We start from the raw sequence: 19,392 nt of genomic DNA, 5'->3' as shown, positions 1-19,392 counted from the left end.
TGATTGAAGGCTACTTGTTTACCACAGCCTTCTATTCTTTGCAGCCTCTATAACTTCTACCCAGTCTAAACTTCAGTAATGATTTGAGTTCCCAAAACAACTTTTTTCCTGCATCAGTGCCAAAGGGGCTCCTGCTGAGCTCCAGATTTCATAAGTAATTGACATTTTAAAGTTGGTTTCTCAGTGATTATTTCCCTCAGAAAGAGGCAGTTTCAACACTAATGTAAGAAAAGGTCACAGACATTTTAAGATGGTCAACCTTTGGAAAGTAAAACCCAGCACCTTCATGGGAGAATACACACGACTCCAAATTTTACTATGATGCCTTTTTGCACAATTCCAAGTTTTGCTATGCTCCTACATCCTTAGAAATTAGAGTGGAAAAAGTGAGAAGAGGGGAAATTTCTGCCCCAAATATTTCGCAGCAAGAAAATCTCTCTTGGGAGTTAAGCATAAAAAGCACATCCAAAGCACTTCTGAACTTGGACTAGACATGTGCCTCTGCTTTTCAGCGCAGCAGTTCTTGGACTGAAGGAACAGATGTGCAGTACCCACAGCACCAGTGTGGCCCAGATGTGCCATCATGTATCCGTGACACCACCTGGGACCGCGGTGGTTACTGAAGAACTAGTAGGTATTTGAACAAGGCAGATAGAATTCGTGGCTACACCAGGCTGGTTTGGTGGAGGGCAGTGAAAAGCTGGATTTTCTGCACTGCTGAACCACAGCTGTGGCTGAACACAATGCCAAGCTGAAGTCTCAGAGAGACCACCCATCATAGCAACTTCCAGGAGTAAGCAGATATCCAAGGGCTGAAGAATCTCCCCTATTTGGAACAACAAATCCCAGCTGCAAAAGCAGCTGTGATGCACACCGCACACCTTCACTCACCTCTTTCAGCTCCTGTGCAACAGAATTAAGGCGTTCGTTTTCAGACTGAGTGTTGGCAAGGATGTTTCTGAGCTGCTTCAGTTCTGTCTGCAATTCCATAACCTTCTTCATGTAGTACTCTTCCTTGGTAGCTGATTCCTGAATCAAGGTCTCCTCTCTGCTCTCCCCATCTGCTGCTACCTTCTTGTGGTTTGTATGGGCCTGCCCAAAGGCCTAGAACAGTCAGAAACAAATCTTGTATTAGTAAACTCAGAATTATGCATGAAGGCCTTCTGTTGGCCTGACAGGATTCACCTTTGTATTTTTTGAAGCAAAACAACATAACTGACTCCAACACTCTCCTCTCTGGGGAGCAGACCTTTAAATGCTATCAAGTGACCAACAAAGGGTTCTCAAAAAGAGTGTTTTGTGATGCACAGAATATCCAAGCAGAACCTCACAGAAACCCTTGTTGCAGGACACACGCACACCAGGGTATTGTCTGCTGTTAGAGGATGGCTTTGGTTTTCAGTGAGACCACCACAAGCTGCGCAGGCATTTCCGCACGTACGTGTCCTCTGTAGCTGGGGCAGACTCCTGCAAAACCCCAATCACTGAAGGCAGACTTAGCATTAACAGCCTGCTCCATTTCCTGGGCTGGGAGCACGCTGACTGCTCCTGATGAAGCTCTGCCCATGACACACATCACTACCCGTGGCTGCTCACTGCTGCAGATCACCACCCCCGCAACCCTGCTAACCCACTGCCGCCGTAAGCAGGCAGGGTCAGCAGGGCTGCTCCGTCACCAGGCTAAGCTAACGTGGGTCACTGCAGCTGAAGTAGGTCAGCAGACACTCACCCAACCAGCTCTGCTCCCTAGTCCTGGAGATGTCATCTCTATCAGTGTGCCAGCAAGGGGACTTAGAGGCAGGTCAGAGAGATCTAACCTCTTCATCACAGCACGCCTCTTTTTGACGCTGACATCCTCACTTCACACCTCCTCATTTTTCCTACCGCTCTTTTTGAGGGTTTTCATTTTGCTTGGAAGTCTACCAGCTGATGCTCCTGGCAGCAGTTCTCCCACATGAGCAAGCAGCCCATACAGACAGCCCAGCTGCTGCATTAAAGAAACCCACCAGTGGCTTTCAGTGATAAAGCAAAGAGTTTAATGGTTTCAGTGGGTAGATTCGTAACACGGCCCGGCAGACAGACCGCAGGGCAGGCAAGGAGGTCCGTGAACCTTCAGCTGCTGCACCTGGTGTGCACCACAGTTCACAACTCAAATGTAGCTGAGGCTTTGGGATGCCAGTGTCCACACAGCTGGTTTATGTAGCCAACATTAACACCAGACATTAAGCCAGGTCAAGGACAGGTCAGCATCTCACAAAGCTCCTTGTCTAGTCATGCACTACCTTTTCAATTAATCACTTTTTGCTAGCTCTTCAGAAATACACTGTCACCACCCAAAAAAGCTGCTGGGAAAAGGAGCAGATCACAGCATTTTCTTACCTCTGCATATTAGAGCAGGCACACTAAGATGCCAGGAGACACACGACCGAATGTGCTAGCCCTGCCTACAGCTAAAGGTCTCCACATGTCAGGCCCATCAGACAAAACTTTATTTCAGATAAGCAGGTCGGAGGTGTATGAGGGAAATCCCCATTCAAGAAATCCCAGCCAGGTTCAGAAAGAGATCTCAAGGGAAATGAAAAAGCCTTACATTTCAGACAGCAAGGAAAGCACCATCTGTGCAAGTCAAATGACTTCCACAAAGCAGCTTAAAAGCCTACTAGTCAAGATCTCCCTAATGTTCAAGGCATAACAAACCCATGCAAGCCTCTCAAATACGCTTTCTTTCTGAAAAAAAAGAATGAAGATCTGCCTTTTCTAGACCTGCACTTAGCACAAATCTCTGACACAGAGCTAGGACCCTGGGCATCCATTTCCCAGTGAAGTGGCACTGTTTTCCTCAACCCCACTCTCTATAGTACTGATAAAGACACTGAACAGCACCAGTCCCACTGTGGACCCCTGAAGGACAGCACTCATCACTCATCTCCATCTGAGCAACAAGCCATCGAGCACTACCCTCTGGATGGAGTCGTCTCTCATCTCCACACAGAGAAGGACAGATGCCCTGCTGAACAGGGAATACAGCACATCTTTCACTGAATGATGCTTACCCTGCCAAATTTCCATACAATGCATCACTTCTGTTTCCTTAAAACAGTTCAAGGACAAAGAAAAAGGAAGATAAAGTAAGATCATAGAATCAATAAGGTTGGAAAAGACCTCAAAGATCATCAAGTCCATCCTGTCACCCAACACCTCATGACTACTAAACCATGGCACCAAGTGCCACATCCAATCCCCTCTTGAACACCTCCCAGGATGGTAACTCCACCACCTCCCCGGGCAGCACATTCTAAGATTCAAATCAATAATTAATTTTTCCCCTGCACACAGCTCCTGCTTGCTTGCAGTCCTTGGAGCACATAGATTTCCAAGTCTGTGAAAACAGACATTGAGAAGAGTGTAAAACACAGCGTGAGTTTTGCTTTGCATCACGGTATCCACACACCAGCAGCACACTGAGAACCCTACCGCGAACACATGATTGCTGCTGAGAACCAGGGTGCTCCTGCAAGCCAGCTGTGCACGTCCACCAAGGGACAGCAAGGGGTAAAAAAAAGACTAAAATACAGTGTGATTTTTTTTCCTGATGCTTCAGAGACCTAGAAATTAATTTGTTGTTTCTAATCAAGGTTAAAGAAAGATGGAAAAATACCCATACAGAAAATATCAATTAATGTCAATCAAGAAGGTTCAGAAGCATCAGAAAAAGCAAAGTGTTAGCATTTAAGCTTAATGTCATTAGCAGGAGGGCAAAGGCATCATTCAGTGCAGCTGAGGCATCCAAGTCCTGGGCTCTGGAGGTAATCACCTACAGGCTTCAAACACAAATCCCAAGACAGAGGGCTACAGGCAAGCAAATGACTCTGCATCCTGCTGACAGAGGTGGCTTGTATTGCAATGTTGCTAAAAATCAGACATGCATGCAAACAAAACCTGGCACTTAAAGAACTTGCACTGGTTTGCAAATGAATGTTTCAGAGGGATTTAGCTGCAGAAATCCTCCAAGAAAATATTGAATGCTACAGCACAGAGAGCAACTGAGAAGCAGTATCAGAAGGTAACTGATGGCCAGCCAGCCAGACTTTGACCTGTGCATCAGTCGGTCACAGGTCTGGTTAGAACTGAGGGTGCAGAGCTCACCTTCTACACAGGATAAAGGAAAGAGCCACCTTTTGTCCTCTTAGTTTTCTGCCCCAAGCAATAGGCATGTGACACAGCCAGTCCAGAACTGGAGCTGACTGGGCCAAAGGGTTTGCCAGTACTGACTACAAACCCAGGATGCCAAAGGTGTCACTGCTGACAGCTGCTCAGGTGTCTGTAGGCATACAGAAAAATTATTCTGAGCACCATGCTCAGAGCAGAGGACAGACACTGGCTTCACTGCTGTAGTGCTGGGGACAAACACCAGAGAGGCAGTCAATATCAAAACAAGACTGTGCCAAAGACCACTTGCATTATCCTCAACGTTATCTCCAACATGAAAACCAACAGCTATCCAAAAGCCTTCACAACAAGTGATTAGGATCAGGCACTCAGAAAGTCACACTATGGAAATCACCTGAAATTGCTGGGAACATACCAAAGAATGGGGTCTTTGAGGAGTCATACCGTTTTTCAAGAGGGCTTTGCTACTAATAAAGTTTCACATTGCTCCTCTTTAATGCCTGACACAAACATCCCCCCTGCTGGGTAGGACACTACCTCCAGCACCCCTGTGTTTTACTAAGTTTAATACGTTATATGAGGACACAGTCTCAGGCTGCACCAGGGGAGGTTTAGGTTGGATGTTAGGAAGAAGTTCTATACAGAGAGAGTGATTGCCTATTGGAATGGGCTGCCTGGGGAGGTGGTGGAGTCACCATCACTGGAGGTGTTCAGGAGAAGACTTGATGGGGTGCTTGGTGCCATGGGTTAGTTGTTTAGGTGGGTTGGATTGGTTGATGGGTTGGACGCGATGATCTTGAAGGTCTCTTCCAACCTAGTTTATTCTATGTTTATTCTATGTTCTATGTTTAAGAGCCTTCATAGACATGCATGACAAGCAGCACCCAGATTACAAACCATCCAGCATCTATACACCTGCAGCTCACTTCAGATGTGACAAAAATCTACCAGTGCACTTGTCAGGATTATATGCTTTAGAAGCCAAGACTTAATCTTTCCCACTTCAGAGAGCCTAAAGCCTGTGTTCCCCAAACTGCTCTGTATTGTAGGTTAGCTTATTACCTTGAAGGGTCAGGTTGCTTTATTCATATAAATACAGAGCTAGTAGATGCAGTTGTAGGCTGTTAACATCAGATTCCAGCCAGCAGTGATGCTTGGTACACAAACTCGGGATAAAATCAACAGCGCACAAAATGCGTAAGCCTCTTGCAGACATGGCTTGCTATTGACACTGAACTGTAAAGATGTTTCTCTGCTTATTCCACAAACCTGGTATGGTAACAAAAAAGCAAAGAGAAACTTGGAGGGGGGAAGGAAAAAAGAGCCAAAGAGAGCAATTTCAATCCTTCAATTCTATCAGTTACCTGTAACTGCTGACAAGTCTGAGAAAACAGAACTCTCACTGCAATGGAAAAGACAAAGACATGCCACCTTCAAGTCAATGTTTAAACACAAATCCTTCAGCTGAAGGAGAGTCAAAATGTTAGGAGTGTAAAGCAATTAACATTTGACATCCTGCTTGGAATGGATGTGCAATTCTGGAGTGACTACACATTTGGGTTTTCCATAAGGCACGTGATAAAAGAACCGAAGGCACAAGTGTTACAATAAAAATACAAAGAACAAAGGTGGCAGATCTGATTCAGTACAGCAATTTATTTGTACTCATTCACTCCCTCTCACACTCCACAGCAGCCTTGTCATTTTTCATCAGAGAACAGCTGCTATTAAAAATCTCATACCCAAGTGCCATGTAAAAAAAACACCTCTGCTGTAAGCACAGGCTGAGGGAGCTGGGGGTGTTCAGCCTGGAGAAGAGGCGGCTCCAGGGGAACCTTAGAGCAGTCTTCCAGTACCTGAAGGGATCCTGCAGAGCAACTTTTTACAAGTGATAGGACAAGGGGAAATGGATTGAATTTGACAGAGAACAGGTTTAGGCTGGATCTGAGGAGGAAATTCTTTACTATAGGGCTGGCAAGGCTCTGGAATGGATTGTCCAGAGAAGTTGTGGATGCCCCCTCCCTGAAGATGTTCAAGGCTAGGCTTAATGGGGCCTTGAGCAACCTGGGCTAGCTGAGAGGCTGGATTAGATGATCCCTAAGGTCTCTTCCAGCCCAAGCTGTTCTATGATAATAAAAAAAAATATATCAAACCAAAACAGACACAAGAGAGCAGGAGACAAGAAATGTTTGAATCAAGCTGCAAACAGGCCTGTGGTGACAGTAGCCAGGGAAGGGGTTGCAGGAAAAGTCTCCCATTCAGTCTTCACCTCTATCTATCTCCTGCAGCCTTGTCCTCCCATTTTGTGATTCAAGGGAGTTTAATCTGTTCTGGGCAGTGTTACCTTCAGCAGTGCTGACTGCAGCTTTTCTGAAGAGTTGCATTTAAACTCAGCTGGCAATTTCAGTTTAAATATGCCTCCTGATGAAATGTATTCCTCTTGTGCACTGCATTTATGTATTTTCATTTCCAGCCTTTCTGTAAAGTGGCTATTCACCTACTCTTCAGTTAACAGAGCAGTGCTCTGACTGGCAGTTTCTCTAAGTCCTAGGCTTGCATCAGAAGACCAAAGCTGCAGTGACTGACACAAGCATTTTGCTGTGCTCCTATAAACACCATAATCCTCTGAGCATAATCTAATCCTGCACTGCCACTGACTCAGTCCCTTTCCGCTCCCAGCTCCTTCAGCTGATGACCAGAGCTGACAGCAGCACTGGCATGAAGGAAGGGGTAGACAGATGGAGGTGCACAAACAGGGGCCAGAAGATGCTCATCCCTCTCTCCAGCAGCAGCCAACTCAGCTGCCCTGCTGAGACTAAAGTCCTTAACATCAAGACCACAGAGCTCCTTCACATTTCTTCTAAATTGCCCTGGTACCTTTACCTGGAACCTTACTTTGTCTCATGGGTCTCACTACTGTTAAAACCTCAGCAGCAGCAAAGCTGCAGCCCAAACAGAAAAAGAACGTTACTGTGCCCTTGTCACTTTTGAGAGACTGAACCTCAAGAGGAAAATAGAACCCCCCTAAAACAAACATTAGGGTTTTTTACCAGATGACTTCTGGGTCTCATGTTGCATTGAATTATTCTCACAAAGGTTCCCATTTGTTCTCCTCAAAGATGGGAGGGCAACATGGCCAAGAAGCCAGCTGTACAGCTGTACAATTTCTTTGCCCCAAAACACCATTCCCAGCAGACCAGAAGTGATGCTCTGGCAATGCTGGAAAACAACAAGTCAGGAAGGAAAGGCTGGCAGCACTGTGGCCAAGCTCCTTTGCTTCCATTTGAGCTCAGGCAGCATGATCACTAGACTCACATGAGGTTTTCACAAGGTTTCAGGGCCCGCAGGAAGAAATGCAAATGCCTTACAAAGTCGGCCTTCTCCCTCACAGATTAGAGGGACATTCCACAGATGATTTAGAAGGGTTGTAATTTTTTTTTTTAATGGTACAAAACCACCAGAGCCTAAATTTAGAATATATTTCTTCAGTGCACTGCTGCTGGGATGAAAAGATCTGATGACAAAAGTCTAATTTAGACTGTCAGCTCAGGTAGCTAGACACTTCCACTGCATCAACTCACAGTCCGGAGGGCAAAATCCAATTGTGCCTAAATCGAGAGCTAAGCAACAACTCTGTCTGCTGTTACAAGAGCTAGTGGCCAGATACTGGCCATGTGAGGCACAGCTGGGAAGGGGCTGTAGTCTCCATATGCCTGAGAAAAGAAAAACAAAGGTGCTTAAACAGAGTGAATGGAAGCAGTGAAAATGGCTTCAAGACGTGCAGCAGGCACTGCACTTCAAATCAGCAGCACACGAGTGCTCTATTGCCGTTGCTTTTGTGACTTGGTATGTGGGATCATCTTGCAGATGTGAACCAAGAGGTCTAGAAGCTCTGAAGGGATTAACTAAAGATGAAAGTTTGGCTTCAGGTGTGGAAATTGCTGAAGCAGCTAAAAATCTGTTTGATTCCAAAGTGAAGTCATGTACAGAGCTGTTAACATGACAACTCTTGTGTCAGGAGGTTGAGAAACAAGATCCAGCGTGAGAGGCATGGAGAACACTTGCTTCCGACACTCTCTCCGTGCCCTCCCTTACCTGCCCTTGCAGATCACAGCTCAGGTGTGACAGAGCTGCTTCTCTGCCTGCTCTCTCCCCAGCAAGGCTAACAGCCCCACCAGTGAGTTTTTCTCAGCCATTTTGATTCTTGTCCTACTGTTTGCTCATGGAGCAACAAAACCTGGACTCGTTAGCGAGGAAAGTGTTAAAATCAAAACCACTTTAACAAGAGCAGGCAAATCATACAGCAGGAATTAAGCAAGTGAAGACACAGCCTCTCCATAAAACCTTCATCCCCAAGTACCGAAGTTTAAATTGCCAATTTCATGGACTAAAACCAAATAAAAACTAAACTTCAAGCAAAACAAAGCAACCCAACCAGACTGCATTCATTAGGGGTGTGGAGTGCTGTTGTTGTTGTTGTTTATGATATATTTTTATAGCAAAAAAACATGGTGAAAATTGCATTGCAAACCAACCCAGTCATACTTTTCTCATGTGTGGTTTGTGGGGAGGTTTTTAATGCAGAAAGGGTAACAGCCAGATACTTCCAGACTGTAAAAGTGCTACTTTGACATTTTTTTCCTAAAGCAAGAAACTAGAAATTTCTTTGGGTGCTTGTAGCTGTGCTCATTTGGCACTGCTTCCCTCCTGAGAGTCTCAGCTATTAAAATTGCTTTCTTAATTTCAAAGTTTTCCTGCCAAGCCAAAACTATCCTTATGTTTCACAAAGGCCACAGCCCAGGTACGAAATGACAACTGGTTCTGGATGTTCTTCACCCAGGGTGAAAATTCTTGGGCTGACCCATCTTATTGTTGAGTTACATTTTAAGGTGGCTCCCTTCCTCCTCACAGTATACAGATGAGGAGGGGAAAAGGTTGCTCACTGTTGTTTAAAACCCTGCTGAACAAACCAGCCACTAGTGTCACAGGGACAGAGCAACACTTCTGCTCAAGCACAAGGAGAAAAAGAAGCATCTTTTTACTTTACCCTGAGATTCTCCACACCTGCTGAAACTGGACCTTCAGACCAGTAGGGACTACATGACCTGAAAACATGTGAAGACTTTTCCCCACCATTCCCTGGTGGGGGATACAAAAGGCAACCCATGGAAGATCACCAGTGGGTGCAACCATCATCCTCGATGGCAAAGGCCATGCTGCAGGCCCTGCATGGCAAACAGACCAGCCTGCAAATAGGTCAGACTGTCATGCATCATTCATAGGAGCTTCCCCATGACTTGTTTTGACTCAGCTAGGCACTGCTAGCCAGCAGCTCTGTGTTAGGAGAACAAGTTCAAAACCCTGGTCGCCTGTTCGTCACACTGCACCATGCACCCCATATGCAGCCTGCAAGGGATTGCATTGGCTGTGATGCTGCCCTGAACAGAGCACTAAGGCTTCAAAGAGTTCAGGGAAAGGCTTTTGGATCTCATACAAAGTAAGGGATTTCAGGAGTATGAGATGGCATATCAGAAAGAAAAACAGGACAAGTTCAAATGTTTATGCCGCAGACATTAACACTCCAGTCTACTTTCTGAGCTAAGACCTTCACAGCCAGCACATGCATTAACCTACAGAGGGTAATAGTGTTGTAAATACACAACACTAGGTAAGGAATCACACACAGGTCTTGGATGTCTGCTGCTCTCAGAAGATACTGGAACAAATAAAGTGCTTGGGAACTCATGAGAGGAACAGACACAACAAGGTTAAAGGCTTTACCCAAGGCTAAGTGTCAATAAGTACAGACCCAAAGCCTGCAGAGTCTCCTGACCAGGCAAATATTCACTCCATTACTCCCTGCAAGCAAATACCTAGGTTGAGAACTAATTTCTGCTGGCACTCATCATTGCATCACAGTATCTAGCTATCCTGCCCATGCCTGCCCAGCACAGCCCTGACAAACGGCATGGAACTTGCAGAAGAGGAGGTATCAAGGTACCTCTGAGGAATTATCAAACAGGTTTCTGCAAGATTAAATCATACACTTAAACAAAAACCAACCAAAACCCAAGAACAAAAAAATCTCAGGAGACAGAGTCTTGATCTGCCATTAAGACTAGCAACATACAACATCCATGGCAATCCAAATTGGACACAAACCAAAACAGCCCTTTCCAGAATAGCTTGATAAAGAATTTCAGGGAAAAAAGAAAGGAAAAAAACCCCACACCACCACAACAAACCAGCCCCAACACTATTCCTTCTTATATACACTGCTTCAGTACTACCTTATTATTTGCTTTTGGAGTCTTTTTAGTCTTCCTTGTTGAAGAACAGAGAATGACTCAGAGAGTAATGCCAGGCGGATGATTTCACTTCACAAGTCAAAAGGCTGCTCAATAATGGGACATCAACTTACACAAAAGTGTGGGAACATGCTGAGAGAGTTGGGGTTGTTCAGTCTGGAGAAGGTTCCAGGGAGACCTTAGAGCAGCCTTACAGTACTTGAAGGGGGCTGCAGGAGAGCTGAGGAGGAACTTTTGACAAGAGCTTGTAGTGACAGGACAAGGGGCAATGGCTTTGAGCTGCATTTAGACTGGTAATTAGGAAGAAATTCTTTAGAATGAGGGTGGTGAGACACTGGAACAGGTTGCCCAAGGAGATTGTGGATGTCCATGGAGGTGTTCAAGGCCAGGCTGGATGAGGCCAGGTTGGAACCTGGGCTAGTGGAAGGTGTCACTGCCTATGGCAGGGGTTTGGAACTGGATGAGCTTTATGGTCCCTTCAGACCCAAACCATTCCATGAATCTATGCATGATCACCAACACAAATCCAACCCAAGCACAGGTCCAAAGATCTACACCAGCCTGGTCCACTGCAGGTGCAGAGAAAAATCCACAACCTTCACCTTCTTGCCGAAACAGATGAGAATTTTCCTGTCCTCCTCCCAGTTTCATTCCTCCCAAAGATTAAAGGAAATAGGCCTCAGGAAAGACAAACAAACAAAACACAACTTAAAAACTGAAACAACAACAAACCCACAACAAAGAAAAAAAAACACCAAACCACACTTGCTCATAAAGCTGCTTGCTATATTGAATGTGGTTCCCTCTGCTGAATAAGAAAGTTAAGTATTAACAGCTATAAATCTTCAGGAGAGTAGTTTTATTCCCAGCTCATCAGTAAATTTCTTGGATGCCTGTTTGAACAGCCATTCAATCACTTTCTGCTTTAGTTTCTGACCTACGACAGGGAAACAATTCCAATGTCCTGTGAGGTACTGGACAACACTATACAAAAGAGGAGGGCAGGAACACAATAAATGAGTTCTGATCTTCTACTTCACCTATTGCACTCTTACACGATACGAAGCAGAAGGTGAAATCAACCTAACTCCCAGTCCAAAAATGTGTTTACTCTCCAGAAGAGATTCACACAGCCAACAAAGGAGAAGGACAACCTTCACCTGTGGTACTGCCTCAGCACTTCCAAGCTTTGTGGCTTTCCAAAGGCAATCCTTTCATTAGTTACAGTCCCTTCATTTTAGCTTTGTTATAAATTAATATGCCATGAACAGCATGTAGTTGAGGGCTTCACAACGAATGGGGAAAGCTTGTACCCACTCCTGACTTGCACCCTGAGTACTTCTCGCCTGCTTCCATCACCACCAGCAAAGGCTTGTCTCCACAGAAACACAATCCACAGAAACACAATCCACAGAGGGAGCACGTTTACATTGCCACCCCCAGAACCAGAGGACAGAATGCAAAGTGATTTTTGTTCCAATGTGATCTTCTCTCGTGCTAACAGCACCACGATGCCCATGAAAAGCACATTTCTGCTATTCACCAGCCTTCCAAATTCCTCTGTAACCAATAACAGAATCACAGAAAACATCCAGCTGGAAGAGACCTCCAAGCTCATCCAGTCCAACCTTTGACCCAGCACTGCAGGGGCAACACTAAACCATGTCCCTAAGCAGGTCCATGCTGCTTGAGCACCCCCAGGGATGGGGACTCCAGCACTGCCCTGGGCAGACCATGCCAATGTCTGAGAGCCCTTCCAGGGCAGAAGTATTTCCTAGCATCCAGCCTGAACCTCCCCTGGGGCAGCTTGGAACCATTGCCTCTGCTCCTCTCCCTTGCCACCAAGGAGCAGAAGCTGTCCCCTCCCCACTGCAACTTCCCTTCAGGGAGCTGTAGAGAGCAAGGAGCTCTCCCTCAGCCTCCTCTTCTCCAGCCTGAACACCCCCAGCTCCCTCAGCCCTCCTCTAGCCCAGGGGCTCCAGGCCCTTCTCCAGCCTCACTGCCCTGCTCTGGACAGGCTCCAGCCCCTCAATGTCCTTCCTGGAGTGAGGGGCCCAGAGCTGAACACAGTACTCGAGATGTGGCCTCCCCAGTGCTGAGCACAGGGGGATGGTCACCTCCTGACCCTGCTGCCCACCCTGTTTCTGATCCAAGCCAGAATGCCACTGGCTTTCTTGGCCACCTGGGCACTGCTGGCTCATGGTCAGTTGACTGTCAACCAGAATCCCCTGGTCCCTCTCTAAGTTGCAGCTTTCCAACTACAAATCCTTGAAACCTCCTTTAGTAACCAGTTTCCTGAGGTTAAAAGGTAATCCTTGGAGGGGTTTCAAAGATGTGATGAAAACAGGATAAATCCAACAACAAGAAGTATTCTGGCAACAAACTTCTCAACTCCTGCCCAACCACAAATCCCTGAGTCAGAAGCCCTTGTGACAGCAGGATCACGTCAGCTGAAAGCTAGTTGGGACTCAGCGACTCCCTATAGCCTACACACTCAAGTGTGCACATTTTAATCCTTTAACCATTCCTTAAAGGAAAGTAGGGCAGCAGTGTCCCTGTGTACATTCTTGCTCATTACCTCAGCATGTCCCCAGCAGTGTCAAGCCAGGCAGCACGACACTCCCTGCTCCCCAGGCTGCACACCACACTGTGCAGCAAGCTGAGCGTCAGACAGTGAGGGGCTGTGGGTGACAAATGCCACACTGCCCTTTGCTCTGCATGGCAATACTGCTGTATGAAGGTAATTGTACTAAGCAGATGAACCCACATGAGGCATTAATACTTGTTTTCACTTACTCAGAGATATTCAGGTGGTACTCCAGCCCTTCCCGCTATCGCAGTCACGTTACCATGTATGGTGCATCACCACAAGCAGAGTGGTGTTCCAAGCAACACACTAAGAAGAGGAACTAGTTTCACATTTACTGAAAAGCAGGCAAAGATAAAGAAAGGTGGTATCAGAGAGCTTTGTCTGAAAACAATCCCTTGCCTTTCTCCAAAGTCTGCAAAGCACAGCAATGTCCATGAGTGTGTGTGCAAACGAGGAGAGCAGAGCCATGCACATCCCAGAACTGGAGTAAGCATACCACAGAGATGCACATTTGCAGTTTAGGGGCACTCTAGCTCATGTGTTTCAGTTTCTCTGCTGAAAACAAAGCATGACCGGCAGGAAATGAAGGCTACTCAGCAAAAAAATGAGTTGATCCATAAAATAGTAAAGAAAGAATTAAAGAGAAGCCAAACCTCCAACAAAAAAGGTGCAATTATTCAAAATGTCCTTTTTTAGAAATAAGGATTACAGTCATGAGACCAAAAATCAGGCAAATCAGGCAAAGCATTTGCCTGCAGTCATTCTTCACAGTAACTCAGAGATGTTCCTCAGGAGGCTCTTAATTAATTAACAGAAAAAAACCACACGTCCTTCCCTCCTTCAACAACGGATTCTAGAATGTGCCCAGGGTACAGACACTCTCCTTCAGACGTCAGCAAGCAAAGCCAGTACTCACTGGTGTCCACTCTGACTTCCAAGGGGAGAGGCTGGAGAGCTTGGTAGTTAAAAGTCAAAGGGAACAGAATCATAGAGGCATTCTGATTGGAAAAGACCTTTCAGGTCATAGAGTCCAACCACTCCCCAACTCTACCAAGTCTGTGTTAAACCATGGCCCTCAGCACCACGTCTCTGCCTCTTTGAAACATCTCCAGGGATGGAGATTCCCTGGGCAGCCTCTTCCAGTGTTTCAGAATCCCTTTAGTGAAGAGTTTCCTTTCATATCCATCTGAACCTCCCCTGGTGTGACTTGAGGCTATTTCCTCTCATTCAATCAGGTGTTACATGGGAGAAGAGACCAATCCCCACCTCTCTCCAAGTTCCTTTCAGGGAGTTGTGGAGAGCAATCAGGTCTCATTTCAGCTTCCTTTTCTCCAGACTAAGCAGCCCCAGTTCCATCAGCTGCTCCTTACACAGTAAGTGTGCCCTCAGGAATGAGCGGCAAAGATATCAATGAATATATATATTAGTAGTTTATTTATATACAAACTATGCAACAGGGTATTTACAGTCACTATTTACAGGTATCAGTATTCGGTCGGTGGAACTACCTCTACAGAATGTCTGTGCCTGGGCACTTCAAACGAATCAAATGAGTTACAGAGTTTAGAATCGAAACTGATTCGACAGGCGGCGGGGGAGGGGTCCGGGGGAGGGGTCCGTCAGGGACCGGCAAGCCCGCCCCGGTTTGGCACCACCTTAACCGGAATTCTATAAAGCAAAGGCTTGGCTTACTCACCAACCAAAACCTTTGCGGAATCTTTCCTTGATCCTGTGTTTATAGTCCAGAACACGCGGCATGGATGTGCCGTAATGAGGAAATAGAGAATGGCGCCGACCGTGCGGCTCTGCCGCGGGGTTGCTGCTTCTCCCCGAGCCCAAGGGTCCAGGAGCCTCCCAGGGGAGGCTTTTGCAGCCTGGTCCGCGAAGCGCCTTGCCTCGCAAGGGCTCCCCGCTCTGGGGGTTCTAGCGGCTCAGGACCAGTGGTGCACACGGGCTACCACGATTTCCTCCCGCGGTGATGGGTCATGCAGCGGTTGACTCCACGGGCTACGGTCCACGAGATCGGCACGCAGCGCGGCACTGCCCGCAGCTGGGCAACAGGAGCGCTAGTTCGAGACCCGGGCGAGGCGGACCGTAGCGGCACAGACACGCACACAGGCACAGGCACGAACACAAGCATGGGGCACTTGCTTACCGAACAAGCCCTGTTTACCATTTGCCCCAACCAATATTGCTCCAGTGAGCATCCGCTGCTAACACAATAGTTCACCGATGAAACGATGTTTTGCCAAGCACAGCACAAGCACCGCCGCGAACGGGCCAAACGTGAGCATGTCGCCTGGCCCTTGTTCACCACAGAGGTGGAAACAAGTCCAGGCAGGTTGTTTACCTGGACTCAGTGGCGCCAAGATCCGCCCCCGCCGACCCCAGAAGGGAGGGGAGGAAAGGGGGTTTGAGTCATACACACAGAAGCATGTTCTGATAATATTTGGGGCACAGTCCTGGCCGTAAGCACCATTCACTACACAGACCTGTTCTCCAGACCCTCTATCGGTTTTGCTGCCTGTCTCTGGACCTACTCCAGCATCTCAATGTCCATTTTGGAGCCCTCTACTCAAGGTATGGGTAGAAATAGGCTGTTTCCTGCGTCCACCTACTGGGTTGGACACTCAGGACACTGAAGGTGTAACTTACATGGCAGTCCAGGAAGCACCCAGCCTAAACTGCCATCCCACAAGACACTGTCTGAGGAACGGGAAGCGTTGGGGAAAACTACAAAATACAGGAGAAAATTAAGCACTGGTGCATTACGCAAACAGTAGCAAAGAGGAAGCAAAGGCTTCCTTTACAGCCACGTCCCACCCCAGGGGTCCCACCAGCAAGGCCTGCTGGTGAGGAAGCAGCAGCCCCAGCACATGATATCCCAAACACGCTGGCAGCTATTTTTACATAGCCCTGACAGGGTTACAGCAGCCTCTGCTTGTTTCAGAGCAGAATGGAACTGCCTCTTCCTCTCCCAGCATTCAAATATTTCTCATACTTTTAATGATTAAAGTTCATTTTTGTTTACAATTTATTAGCAAACCCACAGCCCTTCAAGCCCTGCCTTGGTGGCACCACAGGCTGCTCTGGCACCTCTTACACAGATTCTTTCAAGTGCCATGTTGTTTTAGTAATTAGGAAATGTCAGCAAGTACTATCAGCAGAAAGATTCCTGCTTGCTTTGTATGCCCCTGGGCAATCCTTTGGAATAGCCAGAAAGTATTCTATGTGACCAATGAAACCAGTAACAAGGCACTCAATCAGTTTCACACACATTTTCCAGCTGCTTGAGAATGATAACCGAGCACCCACCTACCTTGCACACGGATCTCAGATTTTGTCACCAACTCCACCTGAATAATAAAGACATCCACATTTGGCACCAAGCAACAAGATGGCTTAATTCCTGTTATCACACAGGCAATCACAAACAACCACCTTCCAGCACTCACTCCCCAATAGCATCCTGGCCTGCATCAAGAACAGTGTGGCCAGCAGGAGCAGGGAGGTCATTCTGCCCCTGTACACTGCACTGGTTAGGCTGCACCTCAAGTACTGTGTCCAGTTCTGGGCAACTCAGTTTAGGAAGGATGTTGACTTGTTGGAATGAGTCCAGAGAAGGGCAAGGAAGTTGGTAAGGGGTTTGGAACACAAGCCCTATGAGGAGAGACTGAGGGAGCTGGGGTTGCTTAGCCTGGAGAGGAGAAGACTCAGGGGTGACCTTATTGCTCTCTACAACTACCTGAAGGGAAGTTGTAGACAGGCGGATGTTGGTCTCTTCTCCCAGGCAGCCAGCACCAGAACAAGAGGACACAGTCTCAGGCTGCACCAGGGGAGGTTTAGGTTGGATGTTAGGAAGAAGTTCTATACAGAGAGAGTGATTGCCCATTGGAATGGGCTGCCCGAGGAGGTGGTGGAGTCACCATTGTTGGAGGTGTTCAGGAGGAGACTTGATGGGGTGCTTGGTGGCATGGCTTAGTTGTTTAGGTGGGTTGGATGCGATGATCTTGAAGGTCTCTTCCAGCCTGGTTTATTATTATTATGAATCTTTTTGTTTCTGACAACCAACCACAGTTCTGCAGAACTGCTTAGGAACATCAGTATGTGCCAGTACATTGATGAAATCAACATTTACATCAATCAACAAAGTCTTTAATCTTCAGCCCTTAATTTTAATATGCATCATGTGTTGCTCAGAATTACAGATCACCACTCTCAGGCTGTGAATGCAGAAGTCCTGCTGCTATGAAATACAGGTCCCCATTAAAAGCATTAATTCTTTAGTGCTTGTCACTCTTCCAGCTCCACACTGCCCTTTAAAACGTGGAATAAGTCTAATGAAGAGCAGTTGAAGGAACTGGGACTGTTTATTTTGAGGAAGAGGAGGCTGAGGAGAGACCTTAGTGCCCTCTGCAACTGCCTGAGAGGACAGCAGAGAGGCTGGTGCTGGTCTCTTCTCACAGTGATAGAACGAGAGGGAATGGCCTCAAGCTGCACCAGGGCAGGGTGAGACTGGACAGAGGAAAAATGTTTTCACTGAAAGAGAGTGATCAGACACTGGCACAGGCTGCCCAGGGAGTGGTGGACTCACCATCCCTGGAGGTGTTTAAAGGTAGTTTAGATGTGGCACTTAGCAATATGGTTTAGTGGTGAACTTGGTAGAGCACGGCTAATGGTTGGACTTAATGATCTCGAGGGTCTTTTCCAACTTGAATGATTCTGTGATTTAAGCTTTGCCCAGGGGAGGAAGTGACGAGACAGAGCTGCTATGAGCAGCTGGAGACTCACTGATCAGCTTCACCATCACACCACTGCCCTGTGTCTGAAATCAGGATAAACTAGGAATTCTCCAAGCGGGATGAAATGTGAGAAACCCAAAGACGGCCTGTGAACAGGATATATTCCCAATACACACACAAAATCACAACACCTGTTATTTTAACAAACCTGAACCCCCAAACCACAACCACCCCCAAACTAAAGAACCAAAATAAGTGCTTGGGGAAATAACAAAACAAAAATCCAACAGTCAGTAGACTGTCCTTGCCAGCAATGCAACAGCAAGCAAGCAAGGGAAGGAAGCAAGAAAAAGCTGTCTCCAGACTGCAAATTAGTTGTACACAATCACTGGCTACTGAGAAAAAAGACCAGAATTATTTAAAATAAATGCCTGAATGATAATAAGACAAGAGCCTGATAATTTATAGCAATGCCAAAGGGGTTTTTTTGTTAATTGGAAGATTATGAAGCAAACTCATGCAGATCTTTTAGTCATTGGATGAACTCTTAAAGTGCTTCAACAGAAAAGGAAAATGTTACTGAAGAAACACACAAAAACCAACCAAACAAAAACAATCCCCCGAAATATCATCCAAGATTAATCAACACTTGCAGGATTCAACACAGAAAAGATTGAATAACTTGAGTCTGCAGAGAATTGCTCAACAGATAATTTAATACATGCAGTGAGCAGTTTGACTACAGTTGAAATATCATCACAGGTTGCAGAGGAGGGTTTGTCTGAAACCTGAAACGCCTCTAGTACTACAGAGGATCCAATGCAGAGCAACGCAGAATTTGGAACTGTGTGATGGATTTACAGGGAGAAATTCCACAAAGCAAAGGAGTGGACCAAGCTTTAGAAGTCAAAGACAAGAAACCTGAATAAACTACACTGTAACTTTTTTTACAAAGCTTCAGATATTCAGATATAAAAGGCACTAAATTAAGTCCATGAATTCTGGAGCCTTTGAAAGAAGATCACAGTTAAAGCTCTCAAAATAGTTTATGGCTAAGTCAAAATAGATCTTCTGTTGCATTACAGAATTACATTTCCAGTTAAGACTGAGACTTATTGTGTAGATCTACCAAGCTGATTTTCTTATCCCTCCAGACAAATATTACAATAATTACATGTCCTTCCTTATTTCAAGAGATACAAACCTCATCTTTGCTGTGATGTTCCATGAGTAATTGTCTCCACCTGTAAATCTAGGTACGAAGCACTACTTAGACCCATTCTGGTTGTACATCCAGTGTGCACAACTCTGTAAGCTCAGCAGTCTGCCTGGCAGACACTAAACACAGCCATGATGATAAAAACCCTGAACCCCAAATTACTTGTTAACACGAGACAGGGCTGCGCACACAGAAACACAACAGAAAGAGCAAAGGGGTAAGTTCTTAAGCAGCACTAATCAAGTGATGTCAAAGTATCATTACAAACAAACAGGAGCTTGGGTTTTACCCCTCAGAGTGGATTCAGTTTTACCTTCTTGTGCCCTGATTCCAGCAGGGCAGGAGACTGCAGCAAAGCAGAGC

General features: G+C 46.3%; 1 protein-coding gene across 3 annotated transcripts in view; it reads right to left on the bottom strand.

The window, feature by feature from the left end:
- The window catches only part of BICD2 (BICD cargo adaptor 2), an 86,882-nt gene that overhangs the window by 48,589 nt on the left and 18,901 nt on the right, over positions 1-19,392 (bottom strand). For all 3 annotated transcript variants that reach the window (XM_068162576.1, XM_068162577.1, XM_068162578.1), the window contains exon 2: positions 892-1,104. In XM_068162576.1, coding sequence (XP_068018677.1) covers positions 892-1,104 — 213 coding nt within the window. The remainder of the gene's footprint in view (positions 1-891; positions 1,105-19,392) is intronic.

Source organism: Melanerpes formicivorus, unplaced genomic scaffold, assembly GCF_026170545.1.
Source record: "Melanerpes formicivorus ecotype bairdi unplaced genomic scaffold, bMelFor1.0.p_v2 SCAF_66, whole genome shotgun sequence".
In the NCBI taxonomy this organism is placed as follows: Eukaryota; Metazoa; Chordata; class Aves; order Piciformes; family Picidae; genus Melanerpes; species Melanerpes formicivorus.
Note: the sequence above shows the minus strand (reverse complement) of the source record. Positions and strands in the feature narration are given on the sequence as shown.